General features: G+C 40.8%; 1 protein-coding gene across 2 annotated transcripts in view; it reads right to left on the reverse strand.

Moving 5' to 3' along the window:
- Nucleotides 1-22343, reverse strand: part of BMPR2 (bone morphogenetic protein receptor type 2) — a 263627-nt gene that overhangs the window by 11600 nt on the left and 229684 nt on the right. For both annotated transcript variants that reach the window (XM_089670476.1, XM_089670466.1), the window contains exons 9-10: nucleotides 20190-20337; nucleotides 1738-1874 (exon numbers count right to left, since the gene is read on the reverse strand). In XM_089670476.1, the coding sequence (XP_089526602.1) occupies nucleotides 1738-1874; nucleotides 20190-20337 (285 nt within the window). The remainder of the gene's footprint in view (nucleotides 1-1737; nucleotides 1875-20189; nucleotides 20338-22343) is intronic.

A 22343-nucleotide genomic window follows, 5' to 3' on the forward strand; every position in this document is an offset into this window, starting at 1 on the left:
CAAAAATGGGCTGGACAAAAGTATTGGCACCCTTTCACAACTGCGGATAAATAAGAATGTTACAAGCATGTGATGCTCCTGTAAACTCACCTGGGGCAAGTAACAGGTGTGGGCAATATAGAAATCACACCTGAAAGCAGATAAAAAGGAGAGACGTTCACTTAACCTTTGCATTGTGTGTCTGTCTGTGCCACACTAAGCATGGACAACAGAAAGAGGAGACGAGAACTGTCTGAGGACCTGAGAACCAAAATTGTGGCAAAATATCAACAATCTCAAGGTTACAAGTCCATCTCCAGAGAACTAGATTTGCCTTTGTCCACAGTGCGCAACATTATCAAGAAGTTTGCAACCCATGGCACTGTAGCTAATCTCCCTGGTCGTGGACGGATGAGGAAAATTGATGAAAGATTGCAACGCAGAATAGTCCGGATGGTGGATAAGCAGCCCCAAACATGTTCCAAAGACATTCAAGCTGTCCTGCAGGCTCAGGGAGCATCAGTGTCAGCGCGAACTATCCGTCGACATTTAAATGAAATGAAACGCTATGGCAGGAGACCCCGGAGGACCCCACTGCTGACACAGAGACATAAAAAAGCAAGACTACAGTTTGCCAAAATGTACTTGAGTAAGCCAAAAGCCTTCTGGGAAAACGTCTTGTGGACAGATGAGACCAAGATAGAGCTTTTCGGTAAAGCACATCATTCTACTGTTTACCGAAAACGGAATGAGGCCTACAAAGAACAAAACACAGTACCTACGGTAAAATATGGTGGAGGTTCAATGATGTTTTGGGGTTGTTTTGCTGCCTCTGGCACTGGGTGCCTTGACTGTGTGCAAGGCATCATGAAATCTGAGGATTACCAAAGGATTTTGGGTCGCACTGTAGGGCCCAGTGTCAGAAAGCTGGGTTTGCGTCCAAGATCCTGGGTCTTCCAGCAGGACAATGACCCCAAACATACGTCAAAAAGCACTCAGAAATGGATGGCAAAGAAGCGCTGGAGAGTTCTGAAGTGGCCAGCAATGAGCCCAGATCTAAATCCCATTGAACACCTGTGGAGAGATCTTAAAATTGCTGTTGGGAAAAGGTGTCCTTCCAATAAGAGAGACCTGGAGCTGTTTGCAAAGGAAGAGTGGTCCAAAATTCCGGGTGAGAGGTGTCAGAAGCTTATTGATGGTTATAGGAAGCGACTGATTTCAGTTATGTTTTCCAAAGGGTGTGCAACCAAATATTAAGTTAAGGGTGCCAATACTTTTGTCCAGCCCATTTTTGGGGTTTTGTGTGACATTATGTCATATTTGCTTTTCTGCCTCTGTTTTATATTTGTTCCAATACATACAAAGGGAATAAACATGTGTATAGCAAAACATGTGTTAATGCAATACCTTTTTTGTGTGAAATACTTGATTTTCAGGAAAAATATCAAGGGTGCCAACAATTTCGGCCATGACTGTATCTAGTCATCCTTGTACAAATCACTAGAGAAGTTGCATTTTGCCTTGCTTAACTTTGTACTTTAGAACTATAACAAAAAGCTAAAATCGACATAGTAAGTAGGTTGAGGACATATTTCCATGCAAATCCATTGCTATGTTAAAAAGAATGGATTTTGCATCAAATGCCGAACATTTCTAGTTGTGAAAAATGGTGACATGGCTGTCTACCTCCTTTAGTATATGGTCATGTGCTAAATAAGCATGCGCACAAGAAAAAGCTATTCCCATATCTGAACTCACCAGGCTGTTCTCTTTCCATGCCTCTGGAAATTTAGGCCTTTGCTTCTCTCTTGACACCAATACTTGCATGTCTTCAAATGTAGGGTGATTGCCAGCTTCAGCCTGAAATGCCATTTGATACTCCGGTACAGATTCTCCTGCACATAGATCAGTATGTTGGTCAATACCACAGAACACTAAAACAAGTATGAGTAATAGCACAAGGTACAGTGTAAGATAAAATATACAACCAATACAAATACTTATACTTCAGAAGCACATCACTTATTCATTGCCTAGTTCTAGGATGAGACCTACTTCAAGCCTACACATCATTAGAAAATTGGGTGAAAATATCCATATTTTAAATGCTCATTCCATTTTGTGTTCATTAGTACACTGCTTTCAAGAGCCGATATGGACTGTTCAGGAGAAAATTTCCGAAGGGACATAATGGAAAATCTCATTAGTTATCATAACCTGCCATTTTCAGTTAATTAGTACAGTCTTCATTCTATAAAAATTGAATGAGCAAGTCTGCACATGATTGGATAAAGTGCAATCATAGACTAGGAATAGATTGTAGCTATGTACGTGGGAAGTTGTCCTCTGTCGTTCAAGAATTTTTGTACCATTTTAGGCATTCTCATTTCCAACATGGGACAAGGACATGGAAAAATGTGAACAATTGTTTCTTCGACTTTCTAATGGTGTCACTTGGCTACAGCAACTCAAGCATTCACAAATTTAGTGCATCATAGTCCTTCTATAAATACCTTATTTGCTTATTTATATATTTGTTTTGGTCAGAATGGAAAAATATTACTTTTAAATATCTGTTCTTTTCTGTCAAATAAAAATTAAATATAGTATAAATAATATACTGTATTTCCATTTTCATTCAGCAGGTAAAGCAATGAGACTATTTTTACATATTTACCAGGCTATTCTCAGCTGCTCTTTAAAAAAAAAGCCTGCTTTCAACAGTTCAAGCTGACATTTACAGTATCTCACAGAAGTACACCCGTCACATTTTTATAAATATTTTATTATAACTTTTCATGTGACAACACCAAAGAAATGACACTTTGCTACATTGTAAAGTAGTGAGTGTACAGCTTGTATAACAGTGTAAATTTGCTGTCCCTCAAAATAACGCAACACACAGCCATTAATGTCTAAACTGCTGGCAACCAAAGGGAGTACACCCCTAAGTGAAAATGTCCAAATTTTTCCCTCCCCAGTGTCATGTCACTCATTAGTGTTACAAGGTCTCAGGTGTGAATGGGGAGCAGGTGTGTTAAATTTGGTGTTATCGCTCTCACTCTTATACTGGTCACTGGAAGTTTAACATGGCACCTCATGTCTAAGAACTCTCTGAGGATCTGAAAAAAAGAATTGTTGCTCTACATAAAGATGGCCTACGCTATAAGAAGATTGTCAAGACCCTGAAACTGAGCTGCAGCACGGTGGCCAAGACCATACAGCGGTTTAACAGGACAGGTTCCACTCAGAACAGGCCTCGCCATGGTCGACCAAAGAAGTTGAGTGCACGTGCTCAGCATCATATCCAGAGGTTGTCTTTGGGAAATAGACATATGAGTGCTGCCAGCATTTCTGCAAAGGTTGAAGGGGTAGGGGGTCAGCCTGTCAGAGCTCAGACCATACGCTGCACACTGCACCAAATTGGTCAGCATGGCTGTCATCCCAGAAGGATGCCACGTCTAAAGATGATGCACAAGAAAGCCCGCAAACAGTTTGCTGAAGACAAGCAGACTAAGGACATGGATTACTGGAACCATGTCCTGTGGTCTGATGAGACCAAGATAAACTTATTTGGTTCAGATGGTGTCAAGCGTGTGTGGTGGCAACAGGTGAGGAGTATAGAGACAAGTGTGTCTTGCCTACAGTCAAGCATGTTGGTGGGAGTGTCATGGTCTGGGGCTCCATGAGTGCTGCCGGCACTGGGGAGCTACAGTTCATTGAGGGAACCATGAATGCCAACATGTACAGTGACATACTGAAGCAAAGCATGATCCCCTCCCTGCAGAGACTGAGCTGCAGGGCAGTATTCCAACATGATAACGACCCCAAACACACCTCCAAGACAACCACTGCCTTGCTAAAGAAGCTGAGGGTAAAGGTGATGGACTGGCCAAACATGTCTCCAAACCTAAACTCTACTGAGCATCTGTGGGGCATCCTCAAACAGAAGGGAGGAGCACAAGGTCTCTAACATCCACCAGCTCCTTGATGTTGTCATGGAGGAGTGGAAGAGGACTCCAGTGGCAACCTGTGAAGCTCTGGTGAACTCCATACCCAAGAGGGTTAGGCAGTGCTGGAAAATAATGGTGGCTACACGAAATATTGACATTTTCACTTAGGGGTTTACTCACTTTTGTTGCCAGCAGTTTAGACATTAATGGCTGTGTGTTGAGTTATTTTGAGGGGACAGCAAATTTACACTGTTATACATGCTGTACACTCACTACTTTACAATGTAGCAAAGTGTAATTTCTTCAGTGTTGTCACATGAAAAGATTAATAAAATATTTACAAAAATGTGAGGGGTGTACTCACTTCTGTGAGATACTGTACACAAACAGCTGAATGGGTCAGGGGAGTGATTCCTCCCCTATTCCCCTTACCTGCCTGTTTTTTGAATCATGTGTAATAAATGCATCCTGTAATAAATGTTTATTTGTAAAATAAAGTTTAAAAATACAAAAAGCAGATATAAATATCAGTTCAAAAACATATAAACCTAAATAAATCTTATAAAATGAACACATTGCTATTATAATATATTACAATAATAAATATGAATACCACCCCCTTGGTATGCACAGGTAAGGTACTACAAAGAAAATTTAAAACAACTGCAGTGGAAAATGCATGAAGAACAATGGCAAGACAGAATAGTAGTGAGACTACCGCCCTAATAAACGTACATTCTTAGATGAGTAATGGGATTGGAGTTACTGTTTATATCAATAAAGAGTGATGATTCACTTCTGTAGCATCCAGTGCACTGCAGTACTGTACAAGTAGCATACTGAAGATTACAGCACAGAGTCCATAACACATAATGCAGTAGAGTGCAGCATTATGTCAATTTGTACTACAGTAGACTGCAGATACAAGTTTGTATGTTTCAGTACTGTAGAATATGTATTTAATGAATAACACAGGACGATCTAATACATTTTAGTGCTAAACAAGTAAATATAAACAAATATTAAGATATTGATGCATATCATACCACCTAGTACTGTTGCAATATTGTAACAGTGTACACAGTGCTAAGTATGAAATGCAAGATTAAGATGGAGGAGCAACACTAATAGTGTATCGCCAAATATACTGTACTACTGCCTATGGAAGTTTTGCTTGCTGGCAAAGTGACAGTGTCTTTGTAAAGGGACCCCATGACCCAGTTATACTTACCATGACAGTGCTCCCTTATCACAGCTCCCTGGTGTCGACTGCTTCAGATGCTAAGGGGATTTGTGATCTCATTATCATGGGATGTGAACATGCTTTGGCCTAGCAATTGGCAACTAGACATGAGCACTATCACAGGGAAGGGAGTCACACATACCATTCCTGGGGGCACATATAATGCAAGTACTGTATATATACAATTCTCTTTCTGGTATATTGGGCTTGACAAAAGGGGTCCACCCCCAAAATGCATTGGGGGTTATTTACTAAAACTGGGGAGTGCAAAATTTGTTGCAGTACATAGAAACCAATCAGCTTCCAGGTTTTACTGCCAAAGCTTAATTAGCCACTTCAGTACTGGCCACTTTTACCCCCTTCCTGCCCTTGCCAATTTTCAGCTTTCAGCGCTTTCGCACTTTGACAATTGCACAGTCATGCAACACTTTACCCAGACTAAATTTTTATCATTTTGTTCACACAACTAGAGCTTTCTTTAGGTGGTATTTAATCAGCACTGGGGTTTTTATTTTTTGCTAAACAGATTAACAAAGACCGAACATTTTGAAAAAACATATTTTTCTTCATTTCTGTTATAAAATTTTGCAAATGTATAATTGTTCTTCATAAAGTTATAGAGTCCACAAATTATGGTATATATATATATATATCTGATATACTGACAGCCATCTAATTTTGTGAGGCCCAAAAGTGTCAGGACAGTACAGATATCCACCAAATTACCCTTTTTTTGGAAGTAGACAGTCCAAGGTATTTAGTAGGGGGCATGGCGAGTTTTTTGAAGTTGTAGTTTTTTTTGTCATAATTATTTTGAAAATTAAAAAGTGACAAAAACATTTTTCAGGATTTTTTTTACATACTGTCACCAGTGCAGTACAGCACCATCATTGAACTTGTGAGGTGATGATCAAAAACACTGACTGATGACAGTACAAAAAAAAAAAATTACAAAACATTTTATTACATTTTTTCCTTTTTTAATTATTTTTTTTTTACACGCTGTGACCAGAACAATATAATGTTACCATAGTAGCATTGTACTGCTCTGGGGAAGTGATCAGTATTTTTTTTTTAAACAATATGATTGCTTATAGCAGAGAATGGTATTTTACTGAATTAAATTGATTCATTCAGTTTTTTTTTGTTTTGCTTGGCTGTGATTAGCCACAGCTAATCACATGGCACAGATAGGCTGTGATTGGTCCACATGATCACTATGACCAATCACAGCTAGCAACACAATTTTACACAATGGATGGCATGAAAGGAAGCCATCCATCCATTGTTTACAATTGTCATGTGACCTGCTGTGATGCTCACAACAGTTATATGGTACCAGCAACGGGCCAGTACAGTGATCAGGCGGTAACAGATTGCGCTACAGGTGCATGCGAGGCGCGATCCGGGAGGATGTCATATGACGCCCGCTCAGATCTATGAAAGTCCCATCTGGCCATCACTGTGCTATAGGTCAGGTGGTAAATGGTTAAACAAGCTGAAGTTGGAAGCTGATTGGCTACCATGCACTGCTGCACCAGATTCTGAGTGAACCAGTTTTAGTAAATCTCCCTCATTGCCTTGATTACCACACCCTAGAGGAAGTGGGTGTGGGGTACACTGGCTTCTGAGCTCAGACGACTGTGGATAACTCTGCAGCTGAGGGACGAGGAAGCTGCTGTCATCTTCACCTACCCGGCAGTGTGGAGGAGTAGGCTACATCAGAGCAGCTGGCCCTTGATTCAGTTACCCCTTCACAGCAGCAAGGCTGTGTATAAAGCTTTGCTTGTGTCTAATAAATGGTAATGCAATTTACTGTTATTACTTGGAAAAAAATAATTTGATAATGCACCAGCTCAAAAATGTACCAGTAAATTTTCTGAAGTAATCCAAGCACATCCAGGACAAAAAAATGCATATATGGGGAAACCTACAAACATCCCTGGTGAGCACAAAACCTTGGAACCCTAGCACTGCAGAGCCAAAGAATCAGCTCCTATACCAGTAACAATGTGTAATACTTGCCCATATCTGTACCAAGTTGAACACCACCACAGGAGATGGTGGTATTATTCAATTCTCTAATAATATTGTTGATAATAATACAAATATTCTATGTATCAAATTTATATTTATTTTTGAATTCATAAAATGTGGGAGGATTTTAAGCATCTGACAAAACATACAAATAATGTGTAGGAATGGTTAGTGCTTTACTTTTAGACCCATCATGAAAAGGGTTTTCATAGCAGGATTAGAATAAAAACAGATGTGGGGGTTGTTTTTCATGTGCAAAACAAGTACTGTGTGATTAAAATATAATCTTCAGTATTTCAGTATAACGTCAATAACAGTAATCCTGCAAATTGTAGAGCTGGAAGATTACCGATTAAAAAATGTATGCCTCTAAGTCATAAACTGCAAAGGAATGCAGTGATCAGCTAATAACATCAGATCCAGCAGAGCACAGGGTTAACAATAAAGCAAGGTCTATAAAGCAATACACAGCATGATAATGTTTGGAAGAGTCTGACCAAAAGAGATGTTTAAATTTTCGATAGATGTTGAAGAGTTAAACCACTTATCAATTTCTGTGCAATATGGGCACATTTAGTTCTCTGGATAAAAGAGTCAACTGGTCACGTTTTGCTGAATATCAGTGGTCTCCAAACTGTGGCCCGGGGGCTAGATGCAGCCCTCTGCTTCCTATATCCGGCCCTCAAGACACGTTTCCTCCAACTGATGCCAATGACTGGGTACCATTTCTCTTACACCATCCATGGGGCATTATTCCTCCCACTGATACCAACAATGAGGCACTATTTCTCCCACTAAAACCAATAATGGAGCATTTTTATTCCCACTGACACCAGGGCATTTTATACTTCCACTGGTCACAGTCTGACCCTCCTAAAGCCTGAAGGACAGTAAACTGGCTCTTTGTTTAGAAAGTTTGGAGACCCCTGCTGTATATGTTCTTTCATGTATCATAGGTCAGACTATTTAAAGGACCAGTCCAGGTTTTATGCAAGGGGTGTTCAAGTCAAAGAGGGACTTTTAATTTTACAGGAATAGAAAGAGATTGTAGCGTGGCAGTACTGCATGCAGTACTAAGTGGCAAGTGTGTCCTATCACTGATAGGCGGAGCAGATGTCATGGGCAAGTCCAAACACTGTTAATCAAGATGGCAGACAACAGTTAGTGCATGCATGAAACAGCGCCTGGTGATGAAGTTTCTTATGAATGAAGGCATAAAACCCACAGATATCTACAGCAGACTTCAAGCACAGTATGGTGATGAGACTCTCAATGAACATTCAGTGTGTAGAAATCCTGATCCTGGATAATCGACGCATAACCTGTTGTGAAACTGCACTAGAATTGAATCTTTCTGTGGGAATGGTGAACACATTGATGACGAAGTGAAGCAGGTTGTCCTAGGATGGTTCAGGCATACTGACAAATCTTTCTATGCCGAAGCTTTCCAGGCATTAGATAAACTCTGAGATAAGTGTATAAATGTAGCAGGGGAGTATGTAGGAAAAGAAATACAGTTTCCACTCCTTGAAATTTGTTCTTTTATTATATAAACTCAAAAGTCTTGGTTTGACTTGAATGGCCCTCGTAGTAAGTACAGAAATCATATTTTCTTATTCATTAAGGGACACAAGATTTAGGGATATTTGGAACATTCAAAAGCAGTCCAACTGAAGGTTGAGCAGCACAGCAAACAAAACATTAACCACTTGCCCTCTGGAAGATTCACCCCCCTTCCTGACCAGGCCATTTTTTGCTATTTGGCGCTATGCAATTTCAACTGGCAACTGCACGGTCATGCAATGCTGTACCCAAACAAAATTTCTGTCCTTTTTTTTACACAAATAGATATTTATTTTGGTGGTATTAGATCACCTATGGGTTTTTTTATTTTCTGCACTATAAACAAAAAAAGATTGAAAATGTTGAACCCTCCGATATTCTCTCATTTCTGTTATAAAAAAATCCAATAAACTCAAATCGTCATAAATTTAGTCCAAAATGTATTCTGCTACATGCCTTTGGTAAAACAAAAATCACAAAAAGTGTATATTAATTGGTTTATGTGAAAGTTAGAGCGTCTACAAACTATGGTATAGATACTGGCATTTACTCCCATTTTTTGCTATACAGCGCTCTGCTAGTTTAACTGATAATTGCCAGGTCATGCAATGCTGTATTTAAATCAAGTTTATGTAATTTTTGTCCACAAATAGAGCTTTTTTTTGGTGGTATTTGATCACCTCTAGGTTTTTGATGTTTTGTGTTATAAACAAAAAAATACTGAAAACTGTGAAAAAAATTATATTTTCTAATTTCTGTTATAAAAAATATCCAATAAACTAAAATTTTGCCATAAATTTAGGCAAAAATGTATTTTGCTACATGTCTTTGGTAAAAAAAAAAATCCCAATAAGTGTATATTAATTGGTTTGTGTGAAAGTTATAGCGTCTACAAACTGTGGTATAGATACTGGAATGAATGCAGCTTTTACTTTCGGACTGCCTATCTTGAGGTGCTAAAATGACAGAGCAGTACAAACACCTCTAAATGATCGCTTTACAGAATGCAGACACCCTAAACTATTTGTTTAAGTTTTTGGTAAATGACAAAAAATGTTTTCTTTTTTTTTTTTTTTTTCCAAAAAGTAGTCATTTAAATGGTATATTGCTCACACATGCCCTTGGTATATTTAGAATTACACCCCCAAATTCCTCATTTTAGGGTGTAAATTTGGCGTAAATTCATTTCACTTCCTCACTACCTATCACAGCTTCAGAGGCTCTGAAATTCCAGGATATCATAATGACCCCTTTTTCTGAAAGTAGACACCCCATACTATTTGCAGAGAGGCATGTTGAGTCAATGGAATACATTATTTTTATCACAAGTTTTTTGAAATTGCCAAAAAAAAATATTTTTTCTTTTTTACACAAAGTTTTCACTTAAATGATATATCGCTCACATATGCCATGGGTATATGTGAAATTTTACCCCAAAGTATATTTGCTACTTCTCCCAAGTATGCGGATACCACATGTGCAAAACATTTTGGAAGCCTAGCAGGGGCAGACTGACCGTTTGGAAACTCGGGCACTGCCCGAGGGCCCGGAGTCAGTAGGGGGCCCCTGGTACCTTTTTCATAGGCTTTTTTGAGTTTGAGCAAGGAAACAGGGGCCCCATGATCCCCTATTGCCCAGGGGCCCCATGAGTTGTCAGTCCGCCCCTGGAGCCTAGCTGCATATAGAAGCCCGAAATTCAATGACCCATTTGAAACCCTGAAGGTGTGTAATTTCTCTTATTTCACTTCCTCACTACCTATCACAGTTTCAGAGGCCCTGAAATTCCAGGATAGCACCACATCTCCCCAAATGACACCGTTTTGGAAAGTAGACATCCCAGACTATTTGCTGTGAGGCATGCTGAGTCAATAGAATACTTTATTTTTTACCACGTTTTTGGAAAATTACAAAATTTGTTTTTTTTTTTTTTTACACAAAGTTGTCACTTAAATGATATATTGCTCACACATGTCATGAGTATATGTGGAATTACACCCCAAAATACATTCTTCTACTTCTACCAAGTATGGGGATACCACATGTCTAAAACTTTTTGGGAGCCTAGCCAAATACAGGAAATCCAATGACCCCTTTGAAAATCTGAAGGTGTGTAACTTCACTTCCTCACTACCTATCACAGTTTCGGAGGCCCTGAAATGTCAAGACAGCACCAACCCCCCCCTAAATGACCCCTTTTTTGGAAAGTAGACACCCCAAGAAATTTAATAAGAGGCATGGTGAGTATTTTGCAGATTTTTTTTCTCACAAGGTTTTGAAAAAGAAAAAAAGAAAAGAAAAAATACGTTTTTGTTTTCTTTCTTCATTTTCCAACAACTTGTGGCAACAAATGAGATCTGCAAAATACTCAGCATGCCTCTTATCAAATTAATTGGGATGTCTACTTTGCAAAAAGCGGTCATTTGAGTGGGGGGGGGGTGTTCTCTTGGTATTTTATGCCCAGCATTAGAAGCTTATGCCACACATCACTCACTCTTCTAACCACATGAAGACCAAGACTTTTCTCACATGTTCACATGAAAAAAAGCTGTATTTTTTGCTAGAAAATTACTTTGAATCCCCAAACAATATATGTTTTTTTAAAAACAGAAGCCCTAAAGAATAAGATGATGGGTGTTTTAATTTTTTGTCACAGTACTTTTGCAGTGATTTCTAAAACGCAGTTTTTAAAAAAAAATATCAACTTTTTTTAATTTTAATGCACAAAAACACAATATATTGACCAATTGTTTGGTAACGTATAAAAGATGATGTTATGCCGAGTAAATAGATACCAAACATGACATGCTTTAAAACTGCGCACGCCCCGTGCAACGGCGACAAACTACATACATTTTTAATATCCATAGGCGACGCTTTAAAAGCGACAGCCTACCACTTTGATGCCTCACATGCATGGCGCAACCACTGTTTACATACCAACACGGGCTGACGCTTGCGTACGCCGTTGCACGTGAGTGTGGGGGGACGAGGGTGATTTAAGTTTTGCTTGTAAATATTTATTTTGATTTTTTTCAATTTTTACACTGTCCCTTTCATTTTTTTAAAATCAATTTTATTGTTATCACAGGGAATGTAAATATCCCGTGATAGCAATAGGTAGTGACAGGTTCTGTTTTCTGAGAAATCTGGGGTCTATTGGATTCTAGATCTCTCCTCTACCCTTAAATCATCTGATCTCAACAAGATCGGTGTGATCAGATGCTTTCCCAATTTACAAATGGTGCTGTTTACATCTGGGGAAACCGTAGTGATGAAATGCTCGTAGCTTCTGGTTTCTTAGCCTATAGAGATGATTGGAGCCATTCTGGGCATCATCCTGGTATAACCACTCAAAGTCCAGTGATACCAATAAGTCACTGGTCCTTGTTGGGCATATATGCTATGTTCTTTTTTCTTTTAATGCAACCTGTTGGGCTGAATGAAAAAAAGAGAAGAAATCTCTGCCAGAAAAAGTGTGTGGTATGCCCACCATTAGAAAATACAATCCTGCATCCACCCACTTCTAATGTTGGGCATACATGAAATGTTCTTTTTTTCCTTCAGCCAAAAAAAAAGGAACCTAACAGATTAGTCTAGTCACATCGATCGATGTGGATGAAGAAATCTCTGCCAAATTTTTTTTTAAAATATATGCCGAAGCATAGGAGCGATTCACCCACTGACCACCCCAGGCAGATTAAAAATCTCATCCAGCAGCACTGTCAAAATACACAGATCGGTGCTGCAGCCTAATAGCGTTCCTGCAAAGAAAACAACAACATTTAAAAATAAAACAGTAGCAATAGAATAGTAACTCAATAAAACAACAACTTTTTTATTGAAATCTGTGCCAAAAAATATTATAAAATATATATGCCAAAGCATAGGAGCGATCCACCCACTGACCATACTGGCCCATATGCCCAGTCCCCCATGCTTGGGCATATATTCTCTTTTTTAAATGCAGCTGAAAAATCTCATCCAGCAGTGGTGCACTCACTGACTTATATTCTGAGAGCAAATCTTGTTGCTGTCAGAATAAACAGATCGGTGCTGCAGCTGAATAACATGCCTGCAAAGAAAACAACAATGGTTAACAATAAAACAGTAACTTAATAAAACGACAACTATTTTTTTTTTCCAGAATTGTAGGGTCTCTCAAAATGCAATAGCCAGTTTCCTGACTACCTAACATCTTTCAAGATGCTGTGTAAATATGTGCCCTAGACTGTGCCATGCTCTACCCTATACTAATATTCCACTAGTGTGAGATAGCGATGGAAGCAGTCCTTGAGGCAGAGACCAGGTTGGCCAGGACAGGAGGGACAAAAAAAGTGGGTGTCACGCCTAATTCCGTGTCTGCTACAGACACATCTTTTTTGGGGTGACTTTTGGGTTGGAATACCAGGAATGGCATAAGGAAAATGCCACTCATGCAGCTGGTTCACTGCATCTGGGTTTGGGGTTTTGGCCGCAACACCTTCTGGATACAAAAGGGGACGTGATGATCTCTTCCTAAAATTTTAGAAAGGATCCACTTCATCCAGTTGCTTTGTAAAGCACAAAAGCGTTGTACAGAGCCAACTGAAATAAATATAGAGACACTTTTTGTACCAGAGTCTGGCTTTACGGGAAACTAAGTACGGCTTCATAATCTGGTCATTGAAGTCCACTCCTCCCATGTTAAAGTTATAGTCATGGACACAGAGGGGCTTCTCAACAACACCAGCTGCCGTGGAAAATTGGATGGTCGTGTCTGCGTGAATGGAAGACAGGACAAAAACATCCCGTTTGTCCTTCCACTTCACTGCGAACAATTCATCATTTTTCAAGCAGGCTTTCTCCCCCCTCTCTAAGTCGGGTATTCACAAGCCGTTGGGGGAAGCCCCGGCGATTAGGTCACACGGTGCCACATGCGCCAATTCCAAGATTGTATAAAAGTGTAAATAGTGGAACGCTTGTATAAAAATTGTCCAAGTATAAGTGGTACCCCATATGGAAAAAGGTGACACCAAGTCTCAAACTATCTTGCCACTGCTCCCCATGTAGTCTGGGCATCCAGGGGGCTTCATGTGACTATCTTTTCCCTCATAAATCCGAAAATTACATATATAGCCTGTTGCCCTCTCACAGGTCTTATACATTTTGACCCCATATTTGCTGAGGAGAAATTGCCTGAATACAAGGCGGCCAGAAAAATTAATGAGGACCTCATTAACGCAGATGTTTTGCTGGGGCATATACACATCTGCAAATTTTGGGTTAAGGTGATATATTTGACTGCCGGATTTTGTGGAGCCAATCATATTGTCAGGGATCGGGTGTTCTGCCGCGATACACCGGGCTGTGCTTGAGCAGAACACCAACACGCTCTAGCCGGCGGGCAGCGGGACCTGGGCGATCGCGGCAACAGCGATGGCCGTGCATGCGCACTCGTGATCACGGACACGCGCCTGGTACCAATAACAGCGCAGGGCACGCTATTTAAATGGGACAGAAGGTATGTGCATTGCCGATTGGTCTTATTATCCTGTTCCTGTGATCTGATTAGTGAAGCTTCCTGTTGCCGACCTCTGCTTGAACCTGACCCTGCTGATTGTCTCCTGCTTGACCCCTGGCTTGACCCGACCACTCTTCTGCCTGCTCCCCCGGTACCTACCTGCTCGTTAGTTGCTGAACCTGGCTCATGACCCTGACCATTCTCTGTCTGCTCCTCTAGTACCTCGCTGCCCGCACGTTGCTGACCTGGCCTGCCTGACTACGCCTTACATTACTCTGACCGTCCATCCATCCCGCACGGATCAGTCCCTGCTGCCAGGCCTGTCAGCCTCTTCATATCAGGCTCTATTTCCCGCACACCTCTGTCAGTACTCTCTACCACTGCTGGACGTACTCAGGGGTCGCGACCTGGTCTCAGTCTGCTCCAAGTCCATCCCCATCATTAGGGGCCCTGGTGAATAAGCAGATTGGGACTTAGACCCCGCGCCCTGGGGAACCCCGCACTGTGGGCTGATAGAGATACCGCCAGGCGGTGTCTGACACATATTCAGGATCATCCCAAAGACAACAGAGTGTATTATCGCTGAAATGCATAAATTGCATTCTAATCTCATATCTATGCCTGGCCATGGCAGCAGAGAACATGGGCATATGATGAATCAGGTTTGTGGACCAATACACCTGCAACTCATTCTTTTTAGTAATGCTGAGGGTTAGGCCCAAAAAATTCAGGAAACTGTAATAGGTTTCCATGCAAATGGTCTGGCAAGGTTTAAATTTGGGTTGGCGTGATAAATTGTTGTGCATATAAATTGCTTTGGTCCATAATAAAACTATACAAATCACCTGTGAAAAGCAACTCTGAAAAACCAGGGGAGTAGTTACATTTGCTGTTTCCACCTGAATTCCGGGTTGGACAGTGAATGGGGGAAGTACTGGTGCTGCAGAATTTTTGGGGGTGGGCAATCAGGATTTGCAAGCATATCTGCAAGGACACTATGGGCTCTATGGGCCTGTGTTTGAATTCTTCGTGGCTGCGGGACACTACTTGTGCTTGCCACCACAAAAGCTTGTACTGCATTTGTGGGACTCACCACGTCACCAAGTGATACTGCAGTGCTCGCATGTAAAAATCCAGAATGTACTAGGCTGCTGGTGCTCGCCAGTTCACCAAAAGGTAGAGCAGCACTAGTACTGGCACGCTGCTGCATATGAGAATCGTCAAGCAATTGTAGCACCTCAGCAACCTAGGAACAGGGTCAGGTATGCCTAACCTTACCACAGACCGCTACTCCATTGTCTGAGCCATCTGTCAGGGTGCCGCTGCTCTCTACAGGTTCGTATTCTGAGCCTGATTTTGACAGTGAGGCTTCCCCTTCACTCTTATCTGACATACTTAGAATCTTGTTGGCCTCTTCACTAGTGTACCTTTCGTCGGACATTTTGGCCAATAAATTTATAGCTACCTAGTGAGACTCAAATCAAATGGGTTAAATTTGAATCAAAGGGTTACATTTGATGAATGATGTAGTGGTGGAAATTTGTTGCTATCTGGGAGGGACACTAACGCTATCTGAAGTCACCCATGACACTAATACAGTGATCCATAAAAAAAAATCTGCACACTGTAATAATGACACTGGTGACAGGGCAGTGAAAGGGTTAACTGGGGGGAGATCAGGGGGTTAAATGCGACCTAGCTGTGCTTTTACTTTCTCAGTGTACTGCCTTTACTCATGTGGATCTGTTTTCTTCTCTCTCTGGAACGTAATGTGCAGTAAAACTGCTATAGGGTGGAGGGAAACTGGTTAACACGACCACTAAAAAAACAACAGAACAAATTAGGTACTCCCTGCAGCTCAAAGAGCTGGCTGAAGGACCTTACTCTGAAAGCAAGCATTAGATAACGCCTGCATGTCCACTTGGTAAACCTTAGAGAACATTTGAAAAAAAGACTAGATGTTAGCTTTGCACACCTAGGAAACAGTTGCCTGATGCCGAAAAGCCCAAGATTCATTCACAGATCTATTAGAGTACGTTTTCACAGTAAAGGTGGAACCCAATCCTTTAAGAAGAATTCCACTCTCTTAATCAATATTGACTATGTTTAATCAATTTGCTGCTCGCATTTGTAAATAGATAGGGAAGTATTTCATACTCTGTTCTAAACTTTTTTTTTTTTACATTTCTTTAGTTGCTTTCTGGTTTCCTGAGCTAAGGGCAGATGGATTCGCAGAGAAATGTTTCTTGATGACATATGACATCATTGAATGTGTTAAGCTAAGATGAGCCCAGAGATATAGTGTCCCTTTAAAATGTTGACAGCTATGCAGTACCACCCTAACAGAAAGTGCAAGGCCCTTTAAAATCCACCAGGCCAATGCAGGATACTAGATTTCAACTACACCGGTGACAGAAATGCTGGATTAAATATGTCACATGGCCCTCCTAGCAAGATGATTCCTGAACACACCTGTGCTGGTCTTAGGGGTTAGCAATCTTGCAGTTGGCATTGTATGGTTGTGTCTAGCCATCTCATCTTTGTCTTATATTATGCAGGGGTTTGTCTGCTCTTGTGCTTTTTTTTAGTTAATTCTATTTTTTTTTAGCTTTGTTTGGTTCTGATGTGTATGGTAGTAGATTTTCAAGTAAGATCTGTTAGGAGTGGGAAGTTCCAGAGAAAATATCGAAGTGATCTATAAAGCATTTTTTTTCACTCATTGAGGCTGGTTCCTCGTTTACTCGCTCAGCAGATGCGTTTGTCACACTGCAAGGTCTCTCCTCTCCCTGCTAGTCCTCGAGTACGGTGCTGGAGACAGGCAGGGAGATGAGAAGGAGAAAAACAGCACAATGTTGAAAACATTAAACGTTTAAGTTGCCATAAAGCCACTTTGGTTTTTTAAAACAGACATTCCTTATCAGGACAAGCAGATTGTCATGAGAGACAAGTAGATTGGGACCTTGATTTAGTCCCTTGGACAAGTAGTTTTTAAAAGCATTTCCACACCTCTGAAGTGTGGAAACTCCACGAGTGCTCCCATAGGAAGTGACTTCCTTTGGGGTCACTGGATGAAATGGAGGAGCCAGAAGCGCCAGTGAGGGACCCAAGAAGAGGAGGATGGATACTGTTCTGTGCTCTGCACAGAGTAGGTACGTATAACATGTTTGTTATTTTATTAAAAAAAAAAAAGCTTTACAAGCACTTTAATATTACATAAAAATATACATTTTGATGAAGATTTTTTTTTTAAATACACAGGCATGCCACTAGAAAAAAAAAAACAAATAAAAAGACTGATGGGCTTTATGTGGTGAAACTTGTGCTTGCCTTGTTACATTCCCAGGCTATTCCCATTGTGAGATACCCAGACCATTTTGTGTATACATGGGAGCATATGGGTAAATCTGCATTACCACTTGAAAGCACAAGATGGCACTAGTGCTATATATATTTTTTTTTTAACTCATTTTGTTACTGTGTCTGCAAATTGCACAATGATACAATGATATGGAAAATTGTTTCAACTAATACACGTCAGGAATCAAGACTGTAGAATGTATTTGTATTATTTATCTTATTCTACACACATTACACATTGATATAAATTAATACACACCTTTATATAGCCACTGCAGTATAAAGGTAGTTCATATCCATAATTCCATTTAAAGAAAGAGGGAACAAACATCAAATTACTTTGCTTTAAATGTAAAAAAATAATCCTTTCATTATGAGAGAAAGACAATAAGATATTGTCTGTAAATTGATGGGAATTTATGTTCTCCCTCTGCTGGTAACAAGTACAGATCACATGCAGTCTCACACTGGGTGGGAGTTATGACTGCAGTGCAGTTTTGCTGGTGATAGGCACTTCAGCTCTGTTATTATTATTATTATACAGGATTTATATAGCGCCAACAGTTTGCTCAGTGCTTTACAATATGAAGGGAGACAATACAGCAACAATACAGTTCAATACAAGAGGGATAGGAGGGCCCTGCTCCTTGGAGCTTACAATCTAAGAGGTCTGTTGCCCTAATTCCCTTTAATAAAAAGTGCAGCATTAGCTGATGTGTAGGCTTCGACCATGTCTGTCTCCACTTCACATGAAGGAAATGAAGATTAGAAACTAAATCTCAGTACGCGTTAAGTTGACTTCCGGATCCCAAGGGTCACTTCATCCCTACCTTGCTCAAAGCATATGTCATTAGCTAATCATTAGGGAATGCTTTTAGAAGCATTTAAACATCAAATGCAAGGACACAAAGCCAGCAGCTGCTCCTATAAAATGCTAGAATATAGAGGCACACCAAATACAAATTGTTATTGTATATGAAAAGCTAGATCTCAGAGACCTCAGTTGATGGTAAGCATGCAGGCACATTCTGATCATTGTGAATTAACTTTTTGGACAGATGCAGGCAGAAGACAAGTGTTTTAAAAGGTTCTTTCCTCACATTCAAGGAGAGTTGGCTTCCAAGGTCTACTTGTGCCCTAGACATGAGACAGTTAAACCCATGTAAAAATGGCTGTATATAGTTCTTTATGACAATCATCTACTACTGACTGATACAGTAGTAGATGCATGTGCTAACCGGCTGCCTGAGAGGCACATCTGAAACATTGGGTTTTTACCTGTTTATTTCAACATCACAAACAGAAAGCTTTATAGTTGTGATACAGGAATAAATGCAGAAATTGCATATACTGTAGCAGATGTCACCTTGGACTATGTATTTTGATTGGCTGGTGCTCATCTAATGTCTGTGTCTTGTAAACATGTGTACCTAACATATGTTAGAATTCTGTATTGCTGTCAGTTGAAGAAAATGCTTCCTGGCTCCTTAAAGTTGCCTTCTAACTGCAAGATTGGACTGCTGTTTTCTGTATGAATTGATTGGTATACTGTGAAGTAGCACAAAACAACCTTTAGCATCAGCTCTTTTGGTACTATAAGGCCTGCACATGGACATTTACAGGCATAAAATATGCCTAGCATAAAATCACTCCATGTTGCCATGCCTAAGGTCCAGCAGATGTGGCGTACAGCCAGCCATAGAATTGAATGGCTGTATGCCCTTTTACTTGTGTAAAGTTTCACACCCAATAAATATTTGCATGCATGGGTAAACGCTGATGCACAGAAATATGGATGTACAAGGGTGTACAGCCATTAAATTTAGTGACTGGCTGTATGCCCCATCTGCAGCACCCCAGGCAGGGAAAATACTAGTATTATTATGCTAGACATATTTTATGCCTGCAAACATCCAGGTGTATGTAGCCTTAAGTTAGATTTGTACAAAAATTCTTAGGAAAATTCATATGAAAATTCTTAGGAAAATTTGTACGAAAATTCTCAGCACATTTGAAAGTCGTTCACAATTGTCTCTGCCTTTTAACATTCGATTTTGCAACGAATGAATTTTACGTATCTAAAACCAAATATTCTTTTAGAAATTCTTACATTGGGGAAAATCTTCCATCCTGCTCCTTCAAATTTTCTCGTCATTGAGGTTGAAAACAACTGTCAACTTGACCCCACCAACGATTAGAAAATCAAACAAAATTTCTTAAAATGAAAAATGTTGAACAAAATTCTACCATCGCATACCAAGCTATAGTACCAAAATAGCATATAATTTCTCTTCAGTTGGAAGTTATTGAGTTGTTTTTATTTTTTTCTCCTTAATTGGTCTCACACACGGAATAGTTTCACAGATAAATTTACATCCTTCTTTCTTTATCTTATCTTCTATGCACTCCAAGAGGTATTCCATGTATTTGACATAATACAGGCTGATTTTATTCAGCACTGCTGTTTTCTGCATGATCATACTTGGGATCCTAGGCATATTATGAGAGAAACACAGAGCAAATTACATCTTTTAAATATATAAAACAAGCTTCTTACCAGGAAAGAGATCAGTACATCTCATGAAGATTTCCCAGTATATGAGGCCCAGTGCATACATGTCCACTTGCTTCAAAGCAGACTCACAGTCTCTCAGATTCACTGCTCCTTCCAAGACTTCAGGAGCCATGTAACGGATTGTGCCAACCTGTAGATACACATCAAAGTAGTTTATGTACGGTATGAAAATTAATGGACTGAAATGTATTGAAACTTTGTAAATACCTGAATCATATAAGACCTTATTTAAGGATGGCTAATACATTTGATGGCACCATTGAATCATTTTATTTAATTGTGATCTTTTTGTATGTATGTGTGCTTTGAGGAAAGCTGCTATAGCCGAAACATGTTAGCGTACTATTAATGTGTTTTTACATGTAGCTTCTCGGTGTTATGGAGCACTGGTCTTCAGCCATGGGAAGCTGAGATGGCAGTTGAGCATGGGTATTGTATATGCACCACTGAAAAATGCTTTACTTTGTGAAACCACTGTTTTAACAAACCATCCCGAAAGTTCCAACTTCAAAACACAATGATTATTTTTGCAGAACAGCTTTTTTAAGGCTGCTCTGTTTGAAACTTCTTTTATCAGCACATATCAGAAAACTTAACAGAATGGGGAGCTTCTAGGAGATGAGGTACACCTTCTGGGTGTTCCGCTCTAAAATTAATGTTAATTCTCTATATTTTTCACTAGATGAGTAAAATTAGTTGTTCACTAAACAAAAAAACAACATATCAATAGTTTATATAATTTTTTTGAGAAAACAATTGTTTATACAGTAGACGATGCATCTAAAAATAAGCTCTGCTGTTTATTATTATTATTATTATTATACAGTGTTAATATAGCCCCAAAAAGTTTGCTCAGCGCTGTACAATATAGTGGGGGACAGTACATGAGACAATACAGTAACAAAACAATATACGAGAGGTTCGAGGGCCCTGCTCTTTCGAGCTTACAATCTAGGAGGGAGGGGATAGTGGTACAGGAGGAAGTGGCTGTGGGGGATGGAGTTGTAGGAGGAGTGGAGGAGATCGGCTGTTAGGTGAGGGTGGGATAGGCTTCCCTGAAGAGATGGGTTTTCAGGGTGCGCCTAAAGGTAAGGAGGGTAGGTGACAGTCTGATGGATTGGGGTAGTGAGTTCCAGAGGATGGGGGAAGTCCTGGACAAGTCCTGCAGTCGGGCGTGGGAGGAGGAGACCAGGGAGCTAGAAAGTAGGAGGTCTTGTGAGGAGCGAAGAGTACGGGTTGGGTAGTGTCGGGCTCCGCCCAACGGGATCTCTAGTGGTCCACAGCACGGGGTTTCCCAGGACGCGGAGTCTAAGTCCCAGTCTGCCTTTTCACCAGAGCCCCTGATGGTGGGGATGGACTTCGTGCAAAACTGGAACCAGGTCGCGCCCCTGGGCACCCCCGGCGGTGGTACAGGGGTCCCGCTGAGGGTGTGTGCCCGGGATGAGTCTGCTGTGAAGGGGATGACAGGTCCCAATCCGAGCGGGATGGATGGATGACTGCTAGGAGTGAGCGAGGTCAGACTAGTCGGGTCGGTATCGTGCGGGCACGTGGTACAGGAGGAGCAAGCGGAGAATGGTCGGGGTCACAAGCCAGGTTCAGCAGGTAGCAGGCAGCGCGGTACCGAGGATCAGGCAGAAGGATGGTCAGGAACGAGCCGGGGTCAGAGCAGGAGAGGGTCAGCATAAAACAGAACAGGCAGAGTTTGGCAACAAGGAAACGTACTTACAGGAACAGGAACAAGACCTTGCGGCAACTTGGAGATGCACAGGGCAGTTTTAAATAGAGCGCCCTGTTCTCCCATTGGTGCGGCCGCGATCGCTAGTGCGCATGCGCGGCCGCGATCGCCGAAGACTCTGTGCTCGCCGGCTCGGACGGATCGGCAATCTGCGCATGCGCACACCGCCGAGAGCCCGGGATCCCTGACAGGTGGTATTTGGGTATCAGGTCGGTGAGGTAGTTTGGGGCAGTGTTATGAATGGCTTTATACGTCAATGTTAGTAGTTTTAATTTTATGTGTTGGGCAATTGGAAGCCAGTGGAGGGAATGGCAGAGGGGGGTGGCAGATGCGGAGCTTTTGGTAAGGTGGATGAGTCTGGCTGCTGAGTTCAGGATAGACTGAAGCGGGGATAGTCTGTG

The sequence above is a fragment of the Staurois parvus genome, unplaced genomic scaffold, assembly GCF_062004578.1.
Source record: "Staurois parvus isolate SC_StPar_1 unplaced genomic scaffold, SC_StPar_1.0 ptg000011l, whole genome shotgun sequence".
Classification (NCBI taxonomy): Eukaryota; Metazoa; Chordata; class Amphibia; order Anura; family Ranidae; genus Staurois; species Staurois parvus.